The sequence below is a fragment of the Chlamydomonas reinhardtii genome, chromosome 6 (genome assembly GCF_000002595.2).
Source record: "Chlamydomonas reinhardtii strain CC-503 cw92 mt+ chromosome 6, whole genome shotgun sequence".
Classification (NCBI taxonomy): domain Eukaryota; kingdom Viridiplantae; phylum Chlorophyta; class Chlorophyceae; order Chlamydomonadales; family Chlamydomonadaceae; genus Chlamydomonas; species Chlamydomonas reinhardtii.
In genome coordinates, this window is record NC_057009.1 from 1,226,732 (window position 1) to 1,247,155 (window position 20,424).

A 20,424-nucleotide genomic window follows, 5' to 3' on the forward strand; every position below is an offset into this window, starting at 1 on the left:
GTGGGCCTGTGGGGCGTGCGGGCCTCCGACCCCCCTGTCCGCGCCCTACTTGCGCACACGTAATACGGTACAACGACTACGCACTCAAAGGAGGTCACGTCAGAGAAGTGCCGCAATAGAATGAAGCTTAGTCCTGGAGCTGAAGTCTCAAAAGAGTCCCAGCATGCCCGCTAACCCGCTTCTTTGTCGCTGAGTCGGGCGGCGGCAGGTGGGGTAGGTTGACAGGCCCCAGTGTCGACGGAGGTTGCAAAAGGCCGAAGGGTTGTGACACGCCGGGGCCGGAGAAGACCGGCGTGGCCACTGCGGCTGCTGCCTTGTATTTGAGTGTGCGCCATTCCTAGCAAGTAGTAGTCGGGAGCACGTACCGTATGGGTCAGGCGAGTTGAACCGATCTGAACCGATTGGCGGGAAGCGACGTCCCTCGGTCAGTGGTACAAGTTGCCTCACGTTCCACGCGTTTCTGGCAAACATCCCTGATCATCCAGCAGGGCCAAACACAATGCTCTCACTTTGTAAGCCTCGAGTTCTGCGAGCTGCATGCGCTAGCAGCAGTCCCTGCTGCGCCGCGCTGCCGGTTGCTGCTTCCGGCGCTAGGCGCGGCTGCAGCAGTGGCATTGTCAGGTCATCAGGAGCCACAGCCGCGACTGGCGGCAGCAGCAGCAGTCGGGCAGTGGGTTCACCCGGTGTTGCAAAACGCTGTTCGGGTCAAGGCGGCTCATTGCACTTGCAGTGGCGTGCAGTGGCTTCGGAGGGGGTAGAAGGATCAAGTGATACTGCTCCGGAGACACCAGCGGCAGCGGCACACCGGCGGCAGGCGCAGTGTTTCCTGGCAGCCGCGGCCCGGGTCTTGCCTGTCTCGTGCCGCGAGCCGCCACCTGCGCCGCCGCCTCTGTCCGCGCTGCCTGCCCCCCTGCCAGCGGACTCCATCCCCCCGCTGCTGGAGTGGGTGACGTCTGCGCGCATGCGGCCGGTGGCGGTGCAGAGCCTTCTGGAGCAGCACTGCAGCCCAGGGGTGCTGCATATTGTGGCGGCAGCGGCGCGGGTGGCGGAGGCGGAGCAGCAGGAGGACAAGGGTGGCGGCGGCGGCGGCACCAGGGGCAGCAGCGGCATTCGCATCACCTCCGCACATCTGGCCCTGGCGGCGCTGGCGGCGGATGGCGATGTGGACTGCGCCGCTGCCCTGGGTGTGCTGCACCACGCGTCGGCGGGGCTGTCGCTGCAGCGCTGCTCGGAGATACTGGCCTGGCGGGCGGCAGAGGAGCAGCTCTGGGAGGAGAGGTGGAGGCGCCCGGAGGAGGAGGGGCACGAGGATGGTGGCAGCAGCATCTTCTCCGCCCAAGCGCTGCACTTTCTCTTCCAATCCTATCGCTGGGCCGTGTTCACAGGTGCGTCGTGCGGTGCGTTGCGGTGCGGTGCGGTGCATTGCGGGCCGGTGCGTTACATTGCGCTGCGTTGGGTGCCGGTGCCGGTGCCGGTGCCGGTGCCGGTGCCGGTGCCGGTGCCGGTGCCGGTGCCGGTGCCGGTGCTGGTGCCGGTGCTGGCGCTTGCCCGTGTGCGTGCCTGGGGCGGGGTAGGCGCAGCTTCTGGGCATTCCTGGGGCATCCCTGCCTTCCTCCTCCTGTTTCATGTTGCTCTGCACGCTACCAGTGCCCATCTCCACCTTGCTATGCCCCGCCGCCCCAGGTTGCGGCACAGTTCAGCCCTGCCACCTGCTGTGGGCGATGGCAGCAGACCCCCGCGTCAGCTACAACCCCCTCCGCCAAGACCCGCTGGATAAGTGGACGCCTGTGACAGCGGCGGAGGTGCGGGAGCCGCCGCTGGTGTGGCTACTGCAGCAGTGCCCGGAGACGCTGCCCCGGCCTGCGGCAGTGTATGAGCAGGTGAGGGGCTGAATTGGGTAGTTCCGTGTTGCTGCGTGGGGGCAGTGTTGGCCAGATCACCATGCTTCGAGTGTCTGGTGTGTCCTTGAACCCTTGCTTGGTCTCCGACCCTCGTGCCTCGCCACACAGATATTGGGCGTCATGCAGCGAGGCATGGATGCCGCTGCGGACGCGGCTGCCGCGGCCGAGGCCGGCAATGGCAGCACAGAGCAGGCCGCGGGCGGCGCGGCTGCCGGCAGCAGCGTCAGTGGCAGTAGCAGCTTTGGTAAGGCGACCGCATTGAAGGCCACCGCGGTGACCGACGGCGGCAACGCCAGCATCAACGCTGATGCTCGCAGCGGTCACTACGGCAGCACAACAGCAGCCGCGGGCGTGCGCAATGCTCACGCGATCAGCGGAAACCTCGACGCGCGGCTGGGCGAATTGGGCGGCTCGGCATGTGACCCCAGTGAGCTGGCTGCGCTGCTGCGCGCCTGCCGGCTGGCAGGGCACGTGCCCAGCCGCAAGCGGCTGCAAGGGCTGGACGCTGCTTTCCTGGGGTCTTGCTTGGCGTGCGTACTGCGGAAGCGCACTAAGAAGTTCTACGGCTCATTCGAGCTCTGGCGGAGTGTGTATGAGCTGGCGGAGGGCTTTGCGGCACTCGGTTACCAGCCAGCCACTGCGAGCCGCAACTTTGTGGTCGCCTGTCGCAATGTGGACCAGGTGTCGCCGCCGCCTGAAGTTGCAGCGGCAGCAGCGGCCGATGTGTACGGCAGGGTGCAGTGGTGGTGCCGCGTTGAGGCGGGTATGAGCTTTTGCTACCCCGAATCACGCGCGCTACCTTCTACCAGCTTCCTCATGGAATCGGAGGATGATGCAATGACATCGGAAGGCTGTGGGCTGGAGTTGCTGCTGGCGGTTGCAGACCTGCCGCCCGATGTCTTGGGGCGGTCGGAGGTGCTGGCCGGGGTGCTGGCGAACAGCCTGCACCACCGGCATACGGTGGCTAGGCCCACCCTTTCAGCTCTGCTGCTTGCGGGGGAGCTGGGAGGCAGGACAGCCTTGGCCTACGTCCTGGAATGCCTGGCGGTGCAGGCGGGCGCAAGGGGAGGCACTCGCATTGCCAGCCGGTCGTGGGAAAGCAGCAGTTCCCACGAGCCCCTGCCCGCAAACGCGGCTGCGCAGGCGTTGCGGCGCACCTTCACGCTGCCGGTGCGCGCGGCGCTGCTGCAGGCGCTTAGTGAAGCGCCACCGTCCAGCTTCTACCAAGAGCTGCGCACCGCCCTCACAAAGTCCCTAGACCTGGACAGCAGCAGCATCCACGCCAGCCTGGGTGTGCAGCAACGTGTGGCGCAGGCATACACGGCGGCGGACTGTGGGGTGCCTGAGGGCTGGCTGCAGCAGCTGGCGTCCTATGGCGACGTCATGAGGGGTGGTAGCAGCGAGGGCATGGCGGAGGCGTTGGTGGCAATGCTTGCAGCTGCCAGCAGTGCGGCGGCTGAGGGGGCTGGTGGCCGCGACTGCGGTGACAGTGGTGAATGCGGTGACGACGACCCAGCCACGCAGGAGCACGCCATCAGCGCTAGCAGCATCCCGCCACAGCAGCTGCTGGGTCGGCTGGCTGTGATGCTGGAGGACGCCGCGGCGGCGGGTGACCTCCCGCCGTCTGAGGCGCTTGCGGCGCTGCGGCACGTCCATGCCTTGGCAGAGGCTGCAGAGGACGCGGAGGGCTGCTTTGCTGCGACCAGAGCTTCCACAGCGGCTGTGCTGAAGCTGGGTTCTGCTCCATCAACACCGCCAGCTAGCTTGCAGCCGCTGGTGGCGGCGATGGAGGAGGTGGCGAGCGAGGCCCTGCCGCTCCTGCTGCTGGGCAGTCGGCTCCGGCAGCTGCAGGCGCTACAGGCGCTGCTGGGAGACGATGAGCAGCAGCGGCAGCAGCGGGAGCAGCCGCCGGAGCGCAGGCTGTGAATGAACAGGCTGTGGGCTTGTCGCTGACCCCGGTGTGAACATTGGACTTGTTGTGAACGGTTACGGGGCTTTGGACTCAGCCACGGAGGTCTGAGGATACGTTCGAGGCTGTGTGCTGCTGAAGGCGGTGCCGTGCCGCGTAGGGTCTGGAACGTCTCGTGTGTGGTTACAAGATAGACCCGAATGCAAGTGCAGGCGTAGCTAAAGGGTGAGGACTGCCCTGAGAATGGCATATGTTCGAGAGCTATGCAGGCTGTGAATTTGGTCATCAGCCGTACGATGCACCACAACCAGGGGACCCTGCCCACAACTGAAGCTGTTGGTGGTGTGGTGGTGGTGGTGCAAAGCGCATCCAATCTGCTACACTGGCCTATGTGCCCTTGCCCCCTTTCGGCCCTTGTCGTCACCAGCGCATCAAGAGCTGAGACAGCGAATGTAGACAGCGGTCAGCTAACAGCTTAGGGACGGGCTCCACGCACATACGGTACCCAACCTTGCATCTACCTAGCGGCAAACCTCGACCACCACCACCCTACCTCACCAATCCCAGCGGCCATGCATCAACCAGCCCACTTGCTCCCTGCTGGACACGACGGCAACCGCACACCCCATTCTCACGCAGACCGAAAGACGGCATCCGCCAGGACCCCATGCTCTCTACACGTCGCCCGGCCTTCGTGGCTGCAAATGTTAAGGACGGACCTCATGCACCACATACGGTACCGTACGCTCACCGTGTCAGACCCCCTTACAGACTTTGCCATAAATACAATGTACGCTGCTCATCCATGCTACTCCAAGGGTCGCCTGAGCACATGATCATCGCTGCGTTCATTGAATGCATGCCCATGTTTTGTTCATCCTGCGTCCCTTTCTCCACTTTCGCCTCGTAGTACACACATGTGCGCCACGCCCCGTCCATTCAGGCTGGCTCAGCTGCGGGCGCCTCCTGACCAAATTCGTCCGGCAGTTCCTGTGAGCAGCAGCAACAGTCGGGCCGAGGGCATCTTACCTTGCTTGGCTCTCCCAGCAGCCAGGCAGGCCGCAGGCACCCAGCACGCCCCAGCGCCCTGCACCCCTACTGCATGCATGCCACATACTGACACACGCCCATCCAGCAGTACGCACGCACGCACGCACGCACCTGCAGGCTGCCCCAGGACTGGCCCACCGACAACTTGACGCACAGCGGCACGTCCAGAGCCACCACCCCGCACATGAGGCAGCGCACAGCCGCCACCAGCCGCTGCAGCACCTCGGGCCGCGCGTCACATTCGAACTGCGCACGGAGGACACGGCGGTAGCAAGGGGCACAGGGTTATCAGTAGTTGCTCGTAAGGGTACAACAGCATCGCCGTACACGAAAGCAAAGGCTGGGAGCCAACTGGTGGAGTCACCTCTGGCCATGCAACACCGGATCAGGGCATATGCGGGTCCCACCAGGATCTCGTCGTGGATGCTTCCAATGAGGTCCACACAGCCCTCCTCCAGCGGCGGCGGGCAGCCGGGCGGCAGCTGCGGCGCCGCATCAGTCGCCGCCGCCCTTGTGCCGGTAGCGGCACCCGCCGCACCTCCCGTCTGCTGCGGCTGCGGCTGCTTCTGCTTCTGCTGCTCGTTGGCGCCTGCTGCCGGCGGGTGGCTGTAGGTGCCCCACATGGTCATGGCCATCTTGATGAGGTCCGCGGCGGATCCCTGCGTGTGGTGCAGAACACGGGCCATTCAACAACACCGCCGCGACCGCCGGTGCCACACCGCCATCCAGCAACACGCGGCATTCAGCAGCGCCGCCTCCATCATCCGTCCCTCAGCAACTGCGACTGCTGCCCACGCCCAAGTGGCTCACCTGCACGATGCTGTTGACCACCTGTGGCATGGCAGAGCACCAAGCGCAAACGTTATCGAACGCCGGAGGAATGCACGTCAAGGAGGCGCACTCGCCCGCAGCCGCCCTTGTACCAACCTTGCGCTCCGCCTCAGCGCGCAATCGCACGTCGTTGCTGGCGAGGCCGGAGATGGGGCGGCGCCGGCCCAGCAGCCCCGTGGTGATGAAGCCGTGGCGCCGCGCATGGTGCAGGCTCCTGTGGTGGCAGCGAGAGCGAGGCACACCACTACTAGGCTGCTGGGGCACAGCAAGGGTGCGGCCTGGGGGCCCAGGCTGACGGCTGCGCCTTGCACGGCTCCCGAACGTGCACCACTGCACATGCACCCAGGCCCCCAGCTCCGCAGGTGGCTGCGGCCACACCCGCCGCCGCCGCTCACGAGGTGATGAAGCTCTGCACGCCGGCGAAGTGGCGCAGGAAGGACGAGCGCAGCGCTGTGGCCTCCTTCACCTCCACGCCGTGGTCCTGTGTGCGGGCGGCAGCAGGCAGCACCCGCCGCAATGACACACACATGACCACGGGCGACACGAAGCGACGCTGGATGCTACTGACGAAGCCAAGCACGGTCACTGGCCTAGTGACCGCTGGCGCACGGTACCGGCATCGTCGCTGGACGGGGTGGGCTTATTTGGGGAGCAGCCCATCCATGCAGTGCCCCAGCCAGGACGGGTGGCGCCCCGGCGCGGTGCTGTTCCGGCGAGGCGCGTCCCTTCAACCCCTCACACACTCACGCTCAGTGCTTGCGCCAGGCCCTGCGGCGACATCCTGCACAGGGCGCAGCGCAGGCGGATGTGAAGGAAAGCTAGGAATGGTAAGCGGGCTTCGGCTGGTGCTTGGCGTGATAGCACCTGCCCGGAATCAAGAGGACAATTACGACATGCAAGAGCTTTGAGCGCAAGCGTGCCGGCGGCCGCCCACCGGGATGCATCTGACTGACCCGTAGATGATGGCGTAGATGATGCGCTTGGCCTGCTCGCGGTCCCGGCTGCTGATGCTGGCTGCACAGGCAATGGGAGGGGGCCCCACCACAGACTCGTCAAATTACGGTCCTGTCGTAAGGACTTGAAAGGTACAGGCGGGCTTGACAGCCAGCATCAGGACAGGCAAGGGGCACCACGCGGCCGCTTACCTGGCTGGGTGCCCGGCCGCAGCCATGCCGCCGCGATCTGTCGGAACACGTCGCCGCCCGACCTCAGCAGCTGCTGCAGCCGCATGTCGCCGCTGCGGAGCTCACACACACATGCACACGCACACATCCAATAAGCATACATCCCATCCATCCAGGCCGTCAGGTGCCAGCCTAACGCCCTGTCTGGCCGTGTCACTGACACTTACATGCCGAGCGCCCCTGAGCCGCTGCCACGCGGCGCCCCCCGCCTCACCTGAGATGTGCCAGCAGCCGCAGCTCTATCTGGCTGTAGTCGGCGCTCACCAGCAACCTGCCCGCCGGCGCCACGAACGCGGCGCGCGCCACCACCGTCAGTGTGCGCACGCCGCCGTCGCCACCGCTGCCGCCTCCACCGCTGTCACTTTGGCCCGCCTGCTCCTGCTCCTCCGCCTGCTGCGGCTCCTCCTGTTCCAGTCCCTCTGGCCAGTCCGCCGCCGCCACCTCCACCTTGACCTCGTACTTGGTGACCGCCTGGCGGGTGTGGCGTGGGTGTGGGCAGGAGGGCAATGGCGGTGCAGCCGGTAGCAGGTAAGGGGGCGGCCAGATGGTAGGGCGCGTCTGCACATACACGTGTGCAATACGCACACTTTCAGGTGCCAGGACCATCAGCACCTCGGCAGCAACGGCTTGCCTGCAGGTTGGGCGAGGAGGAAGACAGGCGGCCGGTGGCGGTCTGCGTCTGGTTCCAGCTGCACGACAGCCGCGGCAGCTGCAGCTGGCCGCCGCCGCCACTCCCGCCGCCGCCTGCTCCCGGCAGCGCGAGGCCTCCGCTGCGCGCCACCAGCAGCGGCAGCCAGTCGGGTTGCAGCCACTTGGTGCGCACGTTCTGCAGCGCCCGGTACTGCAGCACCAGGCCCTGCGGCCAGGCGGGCGGATGCGTGTGTGTGTTTGCGTAAATGTGAGCGGTAGAAAGCATACAGAGAGTGCATCGATCGTATGTTGGGAATGCAGAAGAGATGCCTGACCGCCCCACACGTACGGCCTCCCTACCGGCAGCGGGTGCAGTGGCGCCAGGTGCTTCAGCGCCGCCTCGTCAGTGGGTAGGTGCGTGCGAGCGCGGCCGTGCCGGTCCGTGCCTGTGTGTGTGTGTGTGTGTGTGTGTGTGTGTGTGTGTGTGTGTGTGTGTGTGTGCGTGTGTGTGTGTGTGTGTGTGCGGGAAGTGGGGGAGCAGTGACCGCCGGGTGGCCCTCGGCACGGCTTGGATCACAACACATGTGGGAGAGGAGGGAGAGTGGCCAGGGAACACGCATACAGGCCATGCAGCATGCCGATACACAAATGCGGGCCGTGCCAACGTGCCCACGCCACGCGCTCACCCGGGTCCATCTGGCCCCCTCCTCCCCCTCCTCCTCCCAGCTGTGGCGGCGGCGGCAGCCTGAGCTCCTGGTACAGCACCACGGCCAGCTGCGCCGCCGAGCCCAGGTTGAGGGCGCGGCCGCCCAGCAGCCGACAGGCGGAGGCGGACAGGGCCTGGGGGCGCGGGTGGCGGTGGGGGCGAGGGTTAGGGCGAGGGCCGGTGCGGGTTAGGGGGGAGGAGTCAGGTGCGGGAGCGACACAGGCCTGCATCCAGGGAAGCCTTCGGCGCCGGCACCAGTACACAGTATGACAGTACATGTTGCCCACTGCCTCACACGCCCCATGCCTCGCCGCCTCCCCGCCTCGCGCCCGCACTCACGTCCATGCGCGCCTGCACCGCCCCGGCCTTGCGCTCCAGTCCCTCCGCGTCCACCGCCATGCCCACCGCCTCCATGCGGCCCAGCAGGAAGGCCAGCTGAGGAGGGGGGCAGGAGGCGGGAGGGGGGCGGCAAGGGGGTGGCAGGGGGGAAAGGATGACGGGGGGGGGGCGCATACAGGGGAAGCAGACATGAGCACTTGTGTATGTGAGAGTACGTGCGGTTGGATTGGAGCTGCAAACCAAATTGTCGGCCCGTGAGTTCATGAACACGTCAGTCAACACGGCAGAAAGGCCAGGAGCAGTGAAGGGGCGCAGCGGCCGCACGCACCTGCATCTCCACCTGCACCGCCTCCGGCCGCAGCCAGGGCTGAGCCCGCAGCCGCACCGTCTCGAACAGCTGGGCACTGGCCACCAGCCCCCGCCGCAGCCGCAGCAGCGGGCCAGCCAGCTCACTGCCGGCCCCGCCGCTGCTGTCGAGGCTGACTCCCAGGCGCGGCCCACACAGCGTCTCGAGTGTATAGGCTGTACGGGTGTGCAAGGCAATGCGGGCGGGATGCGGGCGGTGGGATGCGGGCACAGCGGAAGTCGATAGGGAGGTGGGGGAGCGCCTGCACAGCGCGGCAGCTCATGGGGCAGCAGTGCGGACCGGACAGCACAGCACACGCCGCCTTGGGCTCCGCCTGCTTCAGAGTGTGTGCATCTCGCCACAATCCAGCCGACCAGCCCCAGCACCACCGCACGCCACCCGAACGCTTAGTCGCCCACCCGCAACCCCGCCCCGGCGCATGCCCCCAACCCCACCCCACCCACGCAACCCACCCTCTATCTCCTTCTCGTCCCGCTGCGCCAGCTGCGGCGCCTCCAGCCACGCCAGCAGCACTGGGTCCAGCAGCCGCAGCCGCCAGGGCGGTGGCGGACGCCAGCCCAGAGCCAGCGCCTCCTGCAGGGGGGTTAGTTGGAGATGGGACGTGGCGTGTGGTGGTTCGTTGTTGAATGGCAGCAAGTGGCAGCCGCTGCCAAGGCCCCTCACTGTAGCACTAGCTTTGCAGGTGCCGTGCTAAAGAAGCAAGTGAGAGTGTTTGCAACAGTGTGCTGCGCACCCTGATGAGCGCCTTGGCGTTGCAGCACAGCGCCGGGCAGGGCGCCGACACCAGCATCTCATCCAGCAGCGACAGCAGCGCCGGCCGCGGCACGGCGCCCGGGGCCCCGCCGCCGCCGCCAGCCCCCGGGCGGCCCCGCGCGGCGGCCGCGCCGCCAGGCACTCCTCCGCCCGCCACCGTCCCCGTCGCTGGCAGGTGCGGCGGCGGCCACGGGATGGTCCGGAGCAGGTACAGCGGCGCATTGGCGGCGGCGGCTGCATCCGTCAGCTTTGCTGGCGCCGCGGCGCTGCCTGCTGCGCCCGTCGCTGCCGCCAACAGGGCCTCAAAGCCCGCCTGGTCCAGGCACATGACGCCGATGCCCACACACACCTCCTGCTGCTCCGTTGCCAACACGCCGACGCCCGGCCGGAGCCGCGCCGCGCCTTGGCCAGGACAGGCACCGCCAGCCGGTGCGGGCTGGGCGGCGGCGGAGGCAGCGGCCGGGCCACGTCCAGGTGCAGGCGGTGGCGCAGGGGCTGCGGCGGCGGCGATGGCGGTAATGGATGCGGCAAGCAGCTCGGGGTCCTTTGCCAGCAGCCGCCGCGCTTTAAGCAGGCAATCGCGCTGTGGCTTGGCCAGAGCCTATGCAGGAAGCAGAAATGGCGCAAACAGTAATGGGTGTGTGGCACCGGGCACGACAGACATCATGCAGCCATAATGCAGTGTACTTGCGCAGCAACATGTCGGTCCGGGGTGCTGAGGCAGCGAAAATGGCACAAACTTGTGCTGCTACAACACAAAGCGTCGCACCGCATCGCACACACCGTCCTGCGTGATCGCTAATACACAAACTTGCGCACAGACGCACGCCAAATCACACGCATTACCCTGGCACACCCACCGGCTGCATGTTGGTGACGTACTGCCACACCGGCCCCTCGCAGGCCGCATACAGCAGCCCCACCAGCAGCACACGGGCGCTGCGGACCGCGGAGCGCAGCTCGGAGGAGATCTGAGGCGAGGTAGCGCACGGCGATAAGGGCACGACATCACCGCGTTGCGCAAACGCCCGGTCATGGCGTTAGACGCGCCATGCCATGCGATGCAATGGCCAGTAGACATCCCCCGGATACGATACCATGCCTAAGGGAGCCTGCCGGCTAAACGCACGCACCTGTGGACTGCACACGTCTCGAACCAGCGCCGGACCAACACACCGCCGCGCTGCCTCCGACCCCGGCCCCGGCCCCGGTCCCGCCAGCCCCGCCGCTGCTCCGGCCTCGCCGCGGTCATCCAGCGGCTCACACAGCGCCTGGAACGCAGCGCGTGCAGCCGTGGTGACCGGCCCAACAGCCTTGCCCGCGGCGCCAGCCCGCTTCTTTGGCTCTGGCGCCACAGGTGTAGGCCTCAGGCCGGGTCCATCGCTGGTGGATGGGCAGTCCGCGGCCGCCCCTGCAGCGACCTCGCCGGGTGCGGGCGCAGCCCGCTGTCGCTTGCGTTGGCCGCCCGCAGCGCCCTGCGCCGCCGCAGCAGCTGCTGCTCCTGAGCCTGGGCCTGAGGCGGCGGCCCCGCCAGCCCCGCCTGCTGCGGACGCCGCAGATGCCGTGGCGCCCCCGGAGGACCAGGCAGGGCGCCAGGCCGACTCGCGCGCTTGTGGCTGTGCTGGTTGGGGCGGGGGCTGAGGAGGCGCCGGCGCTTGGCGCTGAGGCTGTGGCTGTGGCCGGGGTGGCTGGGCGGCCGCGGGTGCAGAGCCATCGGGGCTGGTGGTAGCACCAGGCGCAACTCGCTGGCCACTTGCTGACAGCGCGGCCTGCCGCGTGCCGTGCCCCCCGCTTTCCCTCCGCGCCTGGAACGCAGGCAAGAGGTTCTCCGGCCCCGGTGAGGTTTGATCTCCCGCTGCGCGCCCGGTCTGGTGGTGCCCCCCTGCCCCAGCTGCCGACCCCAGTCCTGATGACGCCTGGACTGCACCCGGGCGGTGTGGGTACGCTGCGCCGGGCCCACCCGCACCGTGCACCTGGGAAACACAGCCATGGGCTCTCCGATCGCCGGTCCCGCCGGCCCCGCCGCCCAGCATTGCATCCAGTTCCGCCATCTCCACTTCCCACCAGGGCTTGGCAGCTGCGGCTGCGTGATGCTCCGTGGCGGTGGCGGTTGCGGCTGACCCAGATCGCCCAGCACCGGGGGCCGACTGCAACGGCTGGTGTGCGGCCGGCTGCAGCGCGCCTGGCCCGTCCATGCTGCTTTGCGGAGTGGTATAAGCGGCCGACCCACTTGCACCAGCCGCCGAATACGGGCCTGCGCGCTGCTGCCCTTGTGCATGCTGGCCATGTTGCAACGGGCCGTGGTGCAGGGGCTTGGGCGGCTGCCGGCCAATCTGGGTCGGCGGCCACGGCCCACCGCTGACTCCCGCGGTGTGCTGGGCGCCCCTGCTGCCCAGCTGCATGGCGGGCTGCTGCCCCCCATGGGGGCCCTGCACATGGGCAGGCTGCTGAGCCGGCCCCCGTACACACGCCTTGTCCAGGCCGCTGTAAAAATCGCCAGCTGCGCCCTGCGCCCTTGACCCAGCTTGACCAGCATTGTCCCCACGAGCGCCTTTGCAAGCTCCGTCCAGCCGAGTTGAGGCGGCCTCGTATGCGGATGACGCAGACGCGCACCCAGATCTCCCGCCATGGGTTGCTGCAACGGCACCCGGCTGCGCCGGCAGGTTCTGGGCGGAGTGGAGCGGGTGGAGGGGTTGTCGGCAAGCGCCATCCAACGGCTCTGACGTGTCGGGCTCATTCTGACGCGCAAATCCGTAAGAGTGTCCAGCGTGGCCGTGTTGCGTGTATGGGGCGTTCACGAGTGCGTTCCTGCCGAGCGATGCCAGTGCCGGCTTGTGAATGCCGGTTTGAGGCTCCAGGCGAAGAGCCAACATGTTGCGCAAAGCCCAGGCGTTGACATGGCTTGGAGCAGGAGGCTTCGGTCGCGGCAGAAAGACAAATGCAGTTTCGTCCATTTTGTATATAAACTGTTGATTGCCAGCAGTCGCCAGTTTGCAATCCTGTTGTATCGTAAGTTTGTGTTCATGAATAAAGGTACTCTTACTGGTGTGGCACTGTGGCTTGTCAGCAAGGCTTGCGAACTTACATGGATTCTGCGAGTCTTGGATCCAGCCCCGTGGCTCATCACTTCACGCCGATCCCTATCCCGCACTCCTCAGCTCCCTAGCGCAGCACCCGGGACAACCCTTTGGTATCCTTGCATACGTCGACGTCATTAACATACAAACGTCGTGCATTTGGACCTAAGCACAGCGCACAAGTCTGGGCAGCAACGGCGTCCGGCCAGCATGCCCACACCACGGAGCATCATGTTAACTGCTGCCCAACACCCTCCGTTGGCGGCCGCGCCAAATTGCATCCGACCCTGCAGTGCCCGCACTGGAGGGAGCGCTCATCAGCCCACTTGTCAATGCAGTGCACCCCACCCCAATTCCAACAAATAAGCGCGACACACTGCTCATCAACTCGTCAGATTCATGACACCATTCAGCTAACACTCAGACAAGCGCAGTCACCTACCGTCTCGGCTCCACTGTACAGCCCATCTCATCATGCATTCGACCCGTTGTCTCCTTTCCGAGCACCGCAACACTCCAAGTCGGCGGGTGTTGCCGGCGACTGCCGCGCACTCAGCGCAAAGATGCGAGGAGGTGCGCATGAAGTAAAGGAACCTCAATCATGTTCGCCCATCTAAGCCCAACAGGCTGCGCCGAGCGCAGCCACGCCGGTGGCTGAAGAGCACACTGTAATATGCTGGACTCTGGCCAGTGCGCAACTGCTTACTGGGCAGGAGCCGGGGCCGGCACACCCGACGCGGCGTCCGCAGCGCCGCTGTCCATCTGCGCCTCCGCCGAGGGAGGAGCTGGAGGCGGGGGGATGTCGGTCGCCTCCACGAACGCCACCAGGACCTGCAGACCGCGAAGAGGTTCGGCGGTCATGGTCATGCATAGGCTGGCACTAGCTGGATAACACAAGACGGGTGAACAACATGTCGCTTGAGGCCTCTGAACCTTCCGTCACTTCGCGGCGCCCCGCCGAAGCTTTCGGCACCTGTCCGCGCCACCACCACCCTCAGTCGCACCACACGGCCCTGACCCCACCCTTCGCTCACCGTGATGTCGTCCATCTTGCCGCCGGTGAGCTGCTTCAGGTGTAGCTTACCACCCTTGAACGACATGCCCAGCAGCTTGTCCCACCAGGGCAGGTCCAGGCTGCGGGTGCGACATCCGCCACGCATCGTGTGTTTACCACTTGCCACGGCCTTGGCTTCGGTCATGCAGAATGCTAGCTGTTGACACTGACGCGGTCGCGTCCGCCCCGCCGTCGCGTCCACTACCCCAATACACCGCACACAAACGCCCCGCGCGCTCATCTAGGCTCCGCGCCCAGCCATGCACTTGATTCAAAACGTGATCATGGCTGCGGTTGCGCCCCGACACTCCGGCCGCGCGCTCCCTAGTTCGGACTCTTCAGGTAGGTTCACCGCAACCGCCGCCGCTGGCCCTGTAACCAGGCCCGCACCCGAGCTCTGCCAACCCTGCGCTGACACGGTGACAAGGAGGTACACAAGCGCGGCTTACCCCTGAGACAGCGCCTCGCGCGTGTAGGGAGACGCAAACTCGGTGTCGCTGGCGTGGCGGCGCGCAGTGGCGGCAATGGCGTCGGCCGACGACTGCGCGTCCGCGGGCGAGCGCGGTGACATGGCAATGATCTCACTGAGGTAGCAGTTGTCCCATAGCCCGTCCGTGCCTGCGGCAGAGGGTTACAGCATGCACGGGTTAAGCCGCGGAAAGTCATCGGCAGTCCCTCATCAACGCGGCGTTTGTACGTGCACTCCCGTGGAGCTGGATTGCATGAGTGCCCGGCATAACCATTGAGACAAGCGTGACAATGATTAACTCTTTTTGCGGCTTGGTTGGACTTCATCCACCCGCTCGTACGGCACCACGCCCCCCACCGCGACCCAGCCCGAATGAACTTTGTCTGCAACACGTCCACAGCTCACGGCACAAGCCAACGGCCGTAACCATCCTGGTTTTTGCCAGGAAGCCAACGCTCCGTCACAAACCCGGGTGGCTGTGCAGAGGCTGATGCACACCGTGCACAGCTGTGTCTCCCTCACTCTCACCCGCCACGATGACGTCCCCGGGCCGCAGCGTGATGCTGTACAGGTCGGCCATGTCTGCCGTGTCTGTCGCCTCCACAAACTCCGGGAACGCGCCGAACTGCAGCGGGCAGTCAAAATAGTGCTGCAGCGGCTTGGAGCGGATCAGCTCCTTGCCGTCACGGATCACCAGGAAGCCGCTGTCGCCCTGCAGAGGAAAATCGGAGGACAAAGAGCGCACGTAAGTTTACAAAATCCACATACGGTACGGACTGGTGCTGCTGCTGCGGGCGCCTCCGTAGCGCGGTTCTGCGCTGAGTAGTGCCGCCCGGGATGCATCGTGTCTTGAGCTGCCATCGCCCAGGGCTCTTCAGTCTGGTCCAGGTAAGCTCATGCCCCTCCACAAGAGCCATATCCATTCGAGTTCGGCGACAGACCTGGCCGCGCTTACGCCCAACAAAGTTATGCAGGCACGCCATGCCCCTGTGGTGACACACCCCCAGCTTCCGCCATTGGGCCCTGGTTGCTCAGACGTTTCATAACCAAGACAAGCAAGGGAGAGTGCTCACCAGGTTCGCTGCTGCGAGCACGCCGTTGGCCTGGTCCAGCTGCATCACGCACGCCGTGGCCGAGCCGGGCACCTTGGTGTTCATGTGCGCAGCCTCCAGCGCGCCCTGCCGGCACCGGGGAGAGAACACCGAAGCTGCCAAGGTCAGCCGAATGAGGCCGGAAACGGCGCCTTACGGCACACTAATAATACCGTGAGCTGAGTATTGAGGGCCGATGGGTCGGCGCCCAGGACAACCCTACTCGCGACATGGCGCCCAAAATCTCGTCTGTGCTCTCCAACCCGCTCACCCGCGGGTCTATGAGCACACCATGCCGGGAAGCCGCTTGCTCCTGGAAGATGTCGTTGCCCTCAAGATAGGCGCGCGACATCAGCATAAGAGTCCGCGAGTAGTCTGCAAGGCGAAGGGCCCCAGGACCTCAGGCGCGAGGTCGCGCATTTTCATATGAATGCGTGCGGCTCTTACCGGCAGGGTTCACGCCAGACTCCTGCCACCCGCCAACTCCATCGGCCACGCCCATCATGCCGCCCCCGTAGTCGGAGATGAAGTGCGCATCCTCGCCACCATAGTGCACCTGCAAGCATCACATCCATGCCCATGAAGCGCGCCGAAGGATCCGGGCCCGCCTAGTGCGAGGGCAAGGTCTACTAACCTTCTCCGGGTGCGGAAGATAACAAACGGCCAGCTGCAGCTTGAGCTGCTTGCCAGCAGGCAGAGGCGTAGACCCCGAGTACAGGTCCTGGTGGCTGATGCTGCCAGACGCGACCGTGGGCTGGCTGGTCTTTTCTATGAGCTCGGTGGAGGTGCCTGCAACGCGCCATCCTCAGTGCCTAGTTCGCCAGCACACAGCGCAACTTGGCACTCACTTTGGGCAGGCGCTGAAGCCGCGACATATTGGTTCGAGCGCTTCTTGCCAAACTTAAAGAGAGAAAACATCGCCGCTGATTTGGGCACAGTCCCGACAGGCGAAGCAGCAGCGGCGCGGCGTTGCAGCAGTTGAGTGTGCATGTTCAAACGCCCGCCGCGTGTCCCAACTTTGTGGGCAACGCGGGAGGAGAAATGTCCACTGTCTGCGCCAGGGCTACTCCTTTCGGTACTTCTAAGCTACTCTACTTGTCGAAAGGTTGTCCTTCTAACAACGCAGAGGCACAAAAGCTCACTGGTGGAGAGGGAGAGGGGTTGTTGACTGACTGATTGGCCCGAGGGCCCCATGGCAGCGGCACGGATCTCAGCCCCCTCCGCTCTCCCCCGCCCTCCCCCGCCCTCCCCAAACCTCCGAAAGACTACCCCAATGCTCTAACGCCTACATCGGAAGCGAGCCGACTGTCTCACGCATGAAATTCTACCCCGTAACTCTCACCCTACTGCGGCACAGCGCTCAGCGCTAACGGGGTGAGGCGCTCTCACGCCACAAAATCAAACCTGCTCGGCGACGTAGCGCAATGAGGCGCCCACGTAAACGTACAGGATGCCACCTCCATACACCGCGCCCCACATCATCACCCGACCCAAGGCACGTATGTCGTATGATAGGCTCGCGGTAGCCTGATTAGGCTTCGTGCGGGTGCAGGGGAAGAGCAGTCACTTGAGGGGTTGCGGGCACTAACCACCTTGCCCGCGCCCGACCAGTGACCACCCACGTGACCACCATGCCCCAAGCCTTCGCAGTCTGGCTTTTGAAGTCTCATCCCTGCGGGCCTGATTCCTGAGTCAGGACCAAAGCCAGAACCTGCCCCTCAATGACGCCTGGGATGGTGGTTGCGGCCCTCCTAGCCCGGCTCAGTTCTGCTCATGCGCTCAACCGCCCCAATGCGCACTGGGCTGACGTGCTGCCGGTACTTAACGTTTTCCCCTCAAGTATAACACTACAGAGCGACCGGTGGCCCTGTAAAATCCTCAGCTGCATCGACGTCGGTGCCTGTGTCTTCACTGTCATCATCCTCGTCCTCCGCACCACTTCCATCCGCCTCGTCCGCAATAACGGCGTCCGCTCCCTTGTTGGCCGCCTCGACTTTCTCGCCGTCCCCGCCTGCGCTACACGTGCCGTCGCCGGCCTCGCATGTGCTGCTCGTGTCGCTGCTACTGGCCGCAGCTGGCGCCGCTGCCGGGGGCGGTGCAGTGCCCAGCCCGCCAGCTTCGTCCGTGGCCGAGCGGCCGCCCGCAGCCGTGTCTGATTCCTGTGCCTGTGCTGCATCCTCCTCGCCGTCAGCTGCCGAGGGGATGGGCTCGCACTTGATCGCAACGTTCTTATCGGCCTGCAAGGCGCATTTGCATGATGCAATGTCAGGTCAGATACAATGTACAAGTCCAGAGCGCACAGCATGCATCGGTTGTCAGCCTTGTATCCGAGATCCAATGGAAGGCGCAAGCAGGCAGCGCACGGCCACCAGCAGCGCAGCGACCCGCGGCAGCTCACCGCCGGCTTGAAGAGCGGGTGCTTGCACAGGAAAGGCGTGGTGACAACAAAGACGTAGTTGCAGGTGGGAAACTCCTTTATGGACACGAGCACGTTGTCAGTGGTGTCAGGCAGGCACGTGAACCGCACCTACGGGCGGCGGCATCAGGAGCAGGACCGGGACAAAGAGATATCGTCACAAAAATGGCACTTGCCCAAGTAGCTTACGAGCCCGCACGGTGAGTGCCCTGCTCGGCTGAGCCCAGCCCTCCCCACTCCTGCACCACCCTCGGCCTCCGCTTGCGCCCACCTCAGCGGTGCGCTCGGCGCCGGTCATGGTGCACTTGGCGCCTCCAGAGAACACGTGCGACACGTAGCGGATGGGCACCGCCGTGGAGCTGGCGTCCAGCTGCGAACAGGAGCACGCACCAGGGGCGCGGGAGCAACAGACGCACCAGGATTGTTCGGGAAGGGGCTGGGGAGTGGGGAGGACGGCACGCATGCGCACGGGAACGGCCGCCTTTAGCCCAGAACGCAGAGCAGGAGCGGCCCTCTTTGCTCACAGCTCTGGCTCGCATCTGCACAGCCGACCCGTAGCGTACACCACCCGCCGCCCAGCCCCGCGCTCTGTGGGCTGGTTCTGTCCTGGTTGACGTGGGGTTGGAATGAACTACCCCCTTCATACCAGCCCAACATCAGCATTCGACGCATATGCACACGCACCAGGATGCTGCTGTTCTGCTCCTCGTCGCCCGTGTACTTGCCGCAGCTGAAGTCCTCATTGCGGCCGCTGGCGTCCTGCCGGAACTGGCGCACGTGCTTCTTGTAGCACATCTCGTACGTCCACAGCCCCTCCTGCCGGTACAGGCACAGCGCCGCTGCGGGCAGCAGGGCGGGCGGCAACGCAGGACGCCGTGAGCGACGGCAGTGTAAAGGATCCTTAGGTTATCAGCATGCCCATTCGCTGTAGCGCAGGCCTTAAGCCTGGTGCCCCGAGGCACAGGGCCGCCACGAGCCTCTTTGGGCCGTGAGCAAGAGCGACATGGGCCGGGCTTTGCACGCTCGTGCACCCCCAACCCCGCACCACTTACACATGGCTTCTAACAGCTCGTGCGGCGTCTTTTGCCCATAAGCCGCCCCCGTGTCCGCGGCCACAGAAGCCGCCGTGCTACCAGCTGTGGATGCGTCCACGGCCGCTGCCTGCGTTTGCACACCAGGACTGGTGTCAGCCGGAGCTTTGGTCGTGCTGTCCACGCACACGCGCTGCTGCGCAATCCTAGCTACGCCGTTGTTGTTCCTGGACCAATGCACGATTGGTGCTATGATGGTTTCTGTTCCAATGTCACTCCTCTGCCCCTGCCTCCTGCTCAGTCAAACCCCAAGAAGCCGTCCTTATCATTTCCAGAGCCGACCCGTCAGTCGTGCCATGCCGCGCGCACCTGCGCTTCCGTGGACCCTGCTGATGACCCAGACGCCACTGAGGACTCAGCAGCTGCTACCGCCTGTGCTGCTGCTAGGGCCGTGGCGGCTGCACCGCCGGTGGCGCTATCCGGCGGCAGACTACACGTGTAGCGGCGCCCGTTGGCGGCAGTCATGGTAATACGGCGGGCTGCCGCGGCCGGCTCCGCCGGCGCCTCGCTGCTGCCGGTGTCAGCCGATGCCTCGGCGCCACTAGACACTACGCCTGCTAAGTTGGAGCCTGCGTCAAGCAGGAAAGGGGTGTGCAGGAGCAGCGGCAAGCGGTTTGCGCAATGGTACAGCACAGCAATCGATGTTCAGTGCTAGCCCTGTGCAGCTGGTGCCAGAAGCTTCCCAGCCCCCTCGCCGCGCATGAAGCTTACCCTTAGGTCCAGCTAATGTCACGATGTACTTGGGCTCGCTTGGGTCCGGCAGCGCGAACGAGCTGACCGAGTCTGCAGGGTAGACGGGCACCAGGTACAGTGTGGTGCCAGTCCGTGCTGCCCAACCGTCGCACCGTGTCGTTTAACGTCTAGCGCCTCCAGAATCTTTAGTAACTTGCCTGTTATCACAGTGATGCTTGCAGCGTCCACAAAAGGAGGCGGAGCCAGCGACCAAATCCATCCCAGCCAAACCAAACACGTTGCTAATCGTAATCTAAACATCTCTATACTATTGTTGCGTTGCAGCGAGTGAAAAGCTGTTGAGCACGCGACGTTGGCCCTGCTTGGCAATGAGAACGTCGATCGAAAGCAGCAGGCTGAGACTAGGAGGGCACGACGTGAAGTTCTGATGTAGTCAAAGGCAATGCAACGCAATGTCAAAGGCAATACACGGCTCCCTGCTGCATCATAATGATGGGCATCAAGGTGAGGGCGGAGGGGAGGGCATGGCATTCCGGAGCCCACCTGGTCCAACAAGGGGAGGGAGGGAGTCGATGTGGTTGCAGCACCGACAGCAGCAGTCGCGGGAGGAGGAGGCACGGCATTATGATGGGCCTCTGACAGTGTGCAATTGGGTTTGGGGTTTTGCCCCGGCCCCGCCGGGGTACTTCTAGCATCACGCATGATTTTCCCATCATCGGGCTCGGTGCACGCGCACCAACAATGGTGCACGGCACGGCCATGTCCACGTCCTAGACATCCAACTCATGCATCCTAGCGCGACTCAAGTGTGCAATTCAAGCACCCCAACCACGCAGCTGGGCCAACTGCCCCGGGGCCGGCCC

At 65.2% G+C, this 20,424-nt stretch overlaps 4 protein-coding genes across 4 annotated transcripts; 1 reads left to right on the forward strand and 3 right to left on the reverse strand.

The window, feature by feature from the left end:
- Nucleotides 1–161: 161 nt before the first annotated feature.
- On the forward strand, nucleotides 162–3,933 carry CHLRE_06g257750v5 (uncharacterized protein). The gene is made up of 4 exons (XM_043062732.1): nucleotides 162–698; nucleotides 918–1,385; nucleotides 1,684–1,880; nucleotides 2,010–3,933. The coding sequence occupies exons 1-4, from the start codon at nucleotides 500–502 to the stop codon at nucleotides 3,825–3,827; spliced, it is 2,682 nt and encodes an 893-aa protein (XP_042923438.1). The 5' UTR covers nucleotides 162–499; the 3' UTR covers nucleotides 3,828–3,933.
- A 48-nt stretch (nucleotides 3,934–3,981) lies between these two features.
- On the reverse strand, nucleotides 3,982–12,681 carry CHLRE_06g257800v5 (uncharacterized protein). Its single transcript, XM_043062733.1, has 20 exons — nucleotides 12,142–12,681; nucleotides 10,804–11,866; nucleotides 10,531–10,641; nucleotides 9,651–10,271; nucleotides 9,370–9,490; nucleotides 8,879–9,072; nucleotides 8,551–8,646; nucleotides 8,192–8,345; nucleotides 7,866–7,951; nucleotides 7,507–7,731; nucleotides 7,090–7,346; nucleotides 6,837–6,928; nucleotides 6,645–6,705; nucleotides 6,439–6,472; nucleotides 6,087–6,172; nucleotides 5,788–5,905; nucleotides 5,671–5,691; nucleotides 5,268–5,519; nucleotides 4,972–5,106; nucleotides 3,982–4,800 (listed from the first exon to the last, which is right to left on the reverse strand). Exons 1-20 carry the CDS (start codon nucleotides 12,405–12,407, stop codon nucleotides 4,750–4,752), a joined length of 4,044 nt encoding a protein of 1,347 aa, XP_042923439.1. The 5' UTR covers nucleotides 12,408–12,681; the 3' UTR covers nucleotides 3,982–4,749.
- A 58-nt stretch (nucleotides 12,682–12,739) lies between these two features.
- On the reverse strand, nucleotides 12,740–16,480 carry CHLRE_06g257850v5 (uncharacterized protein). Its single transcript, XM_001696305.2, has 9 exons — nucleotides 16,210–16,480; nucleotides 15,996–16,150; nucleotides 15,809–15,917; nucleotides 15,633–15,736; nucleotides 15,344–15,448; nucleotides 14,799–14,982; nucleotides 14,251–14,419; nucleotides 13,782–13,881; nucleotides 12,740–13,578 (listed from the first exon to the last, which is right to left on the reverse strand). Exons 1-9 carry the CDS (start codon nucleotides 16,277–16,279, stop codon nucleotides 13,450–13,452), a joined length of 1,125 nt encoding a protein of 374 aa, XP_001696357.2. The 5' UTR covers nucleotides 16,280–16,480; the 3' UTR covers nucleotides 12,740–13,449.
- A 55-nt stretch (nucleotides 16,481–16,535) lies between these two features.
- On the reverse strand, nucleotides 16,536–19,991 carry CHLRE_06g257900v5 (uncharacterized protein). The gene is made up of 8 exons (XM_043062734.1): nucleotides 19,759–19,991; nucleotides 19,580–19,651; nucleotides 19,178–19,437; nucleotides 18,830–18,938; nucleotides 18,462–18,616; nucleotides 18,049–18,147; nucleotides 17,760–17,888; nucleotides 16,536–17,598 (listed from the first exon to the last, which is right to left on the reverse strand). Exons 1-8 carry the CDS (start codon nucleotides 19,859–19,861, stop codon nucleotides 17,209–17,211), a joined length of 1,317 nt encoding a protein of 438 aa, XP_042923440.1. The 5' UTR covers nucleotides 19,862–19,991; the 3' UTR covers nucleotides 16,536–17,208.
- Between the last annotated feature and the right edge of the window lie 433 nt (nucleotides 19,992–20,424).

Bases quoted from the DNA above. Each gene is read 5' to 3' on its own strand.
- CHLRE_06g257800v5 (XM_043062733.1), bottom strand. From the start codon at position 12,407: ATGAGCCCGACACGTCAGAGCCGTTGGATGGCGCTTGCCGACAACCCC. The intron at 10,272-10,530 runs GTGGGTGTGCCA...CTTCCTGCATAG, and splicing joins ACGTCACCAACATGCAGCCG to GCTCTGGCCAAGCCACAGCG. The intron at 6,173-6,438 runs GTGAGTGTGTGA...GCCCGCACACAG, and splicing joins GCCTGGCGCAAGCACTGAGC to GACCACGGCGTGGAGGTGAA.
- CHLRE_06g257850v5 (XM_001696305.2), bottom strand. From the start codon at position 16,279: ATGTTTTCTCTCTTTAAGTTTGGCAAGAAGCGCTCGAACCAATATGTC. The intron at 13,882-14,250 runs GTAAGCCGCGCT...TCGCACCCGCAG, and splicing joins CGCGAGGCGCTGTCTCAGGG to CCTGGACCTGCCCTGGTGGG. The intron at 13,579-13,781 runs GTGAGCGAAGGG...CGCGGTCTGCAG, and splicing joins GCAAGATGGACGACATCACG to GTCCTGGTGGCGTTCGTGGA.
- CHLRE_06g257750v5 (XM_043062732.1), top strand. From the start codon at position 500: ATGCTCTCACTTTGTAAGCCTCGAGTTCTGCGAGCTGCATGCGCTAGC. The intron at 699-917 runs GTTCGGGTCAAG...CCCCCCTGCCAG, and splicing joins ACCCGGTGTTGCAAAACGCT to CGGACTCCATCCCCCCGCTG. The intron at 1,881-2,009 runs GTGAGGGGCTGA...CTCGCCACACAG, and splicing joins CTGCGGCAGTGTATGAGCAG to ATATTGGGCGTCATGCAGCG.
- CHLRE_06g257900v5 (XM_043062734.1), bottom strand. From the start codon at position 19,861: ATGTTTAGATTACGATTAGCAACGTGTTTGGTTTGGCTGGGATGGATT. The intron at 18,939-19,177 runs GTGCGCGCGGCA...GTGCAAACGCAG, and splicing joins CAGGGTCCACGGAAGCGCAG to GCAGCGGCCGTGGACGCATC. The intron at 17,599-17,759 runs GTGAGCTGCCGC...TGCGCCTTGCAG, and splicing joins ACCCGCTCTTCAAGCCGGCG to GCCGATAAGAACGTTGCGAT.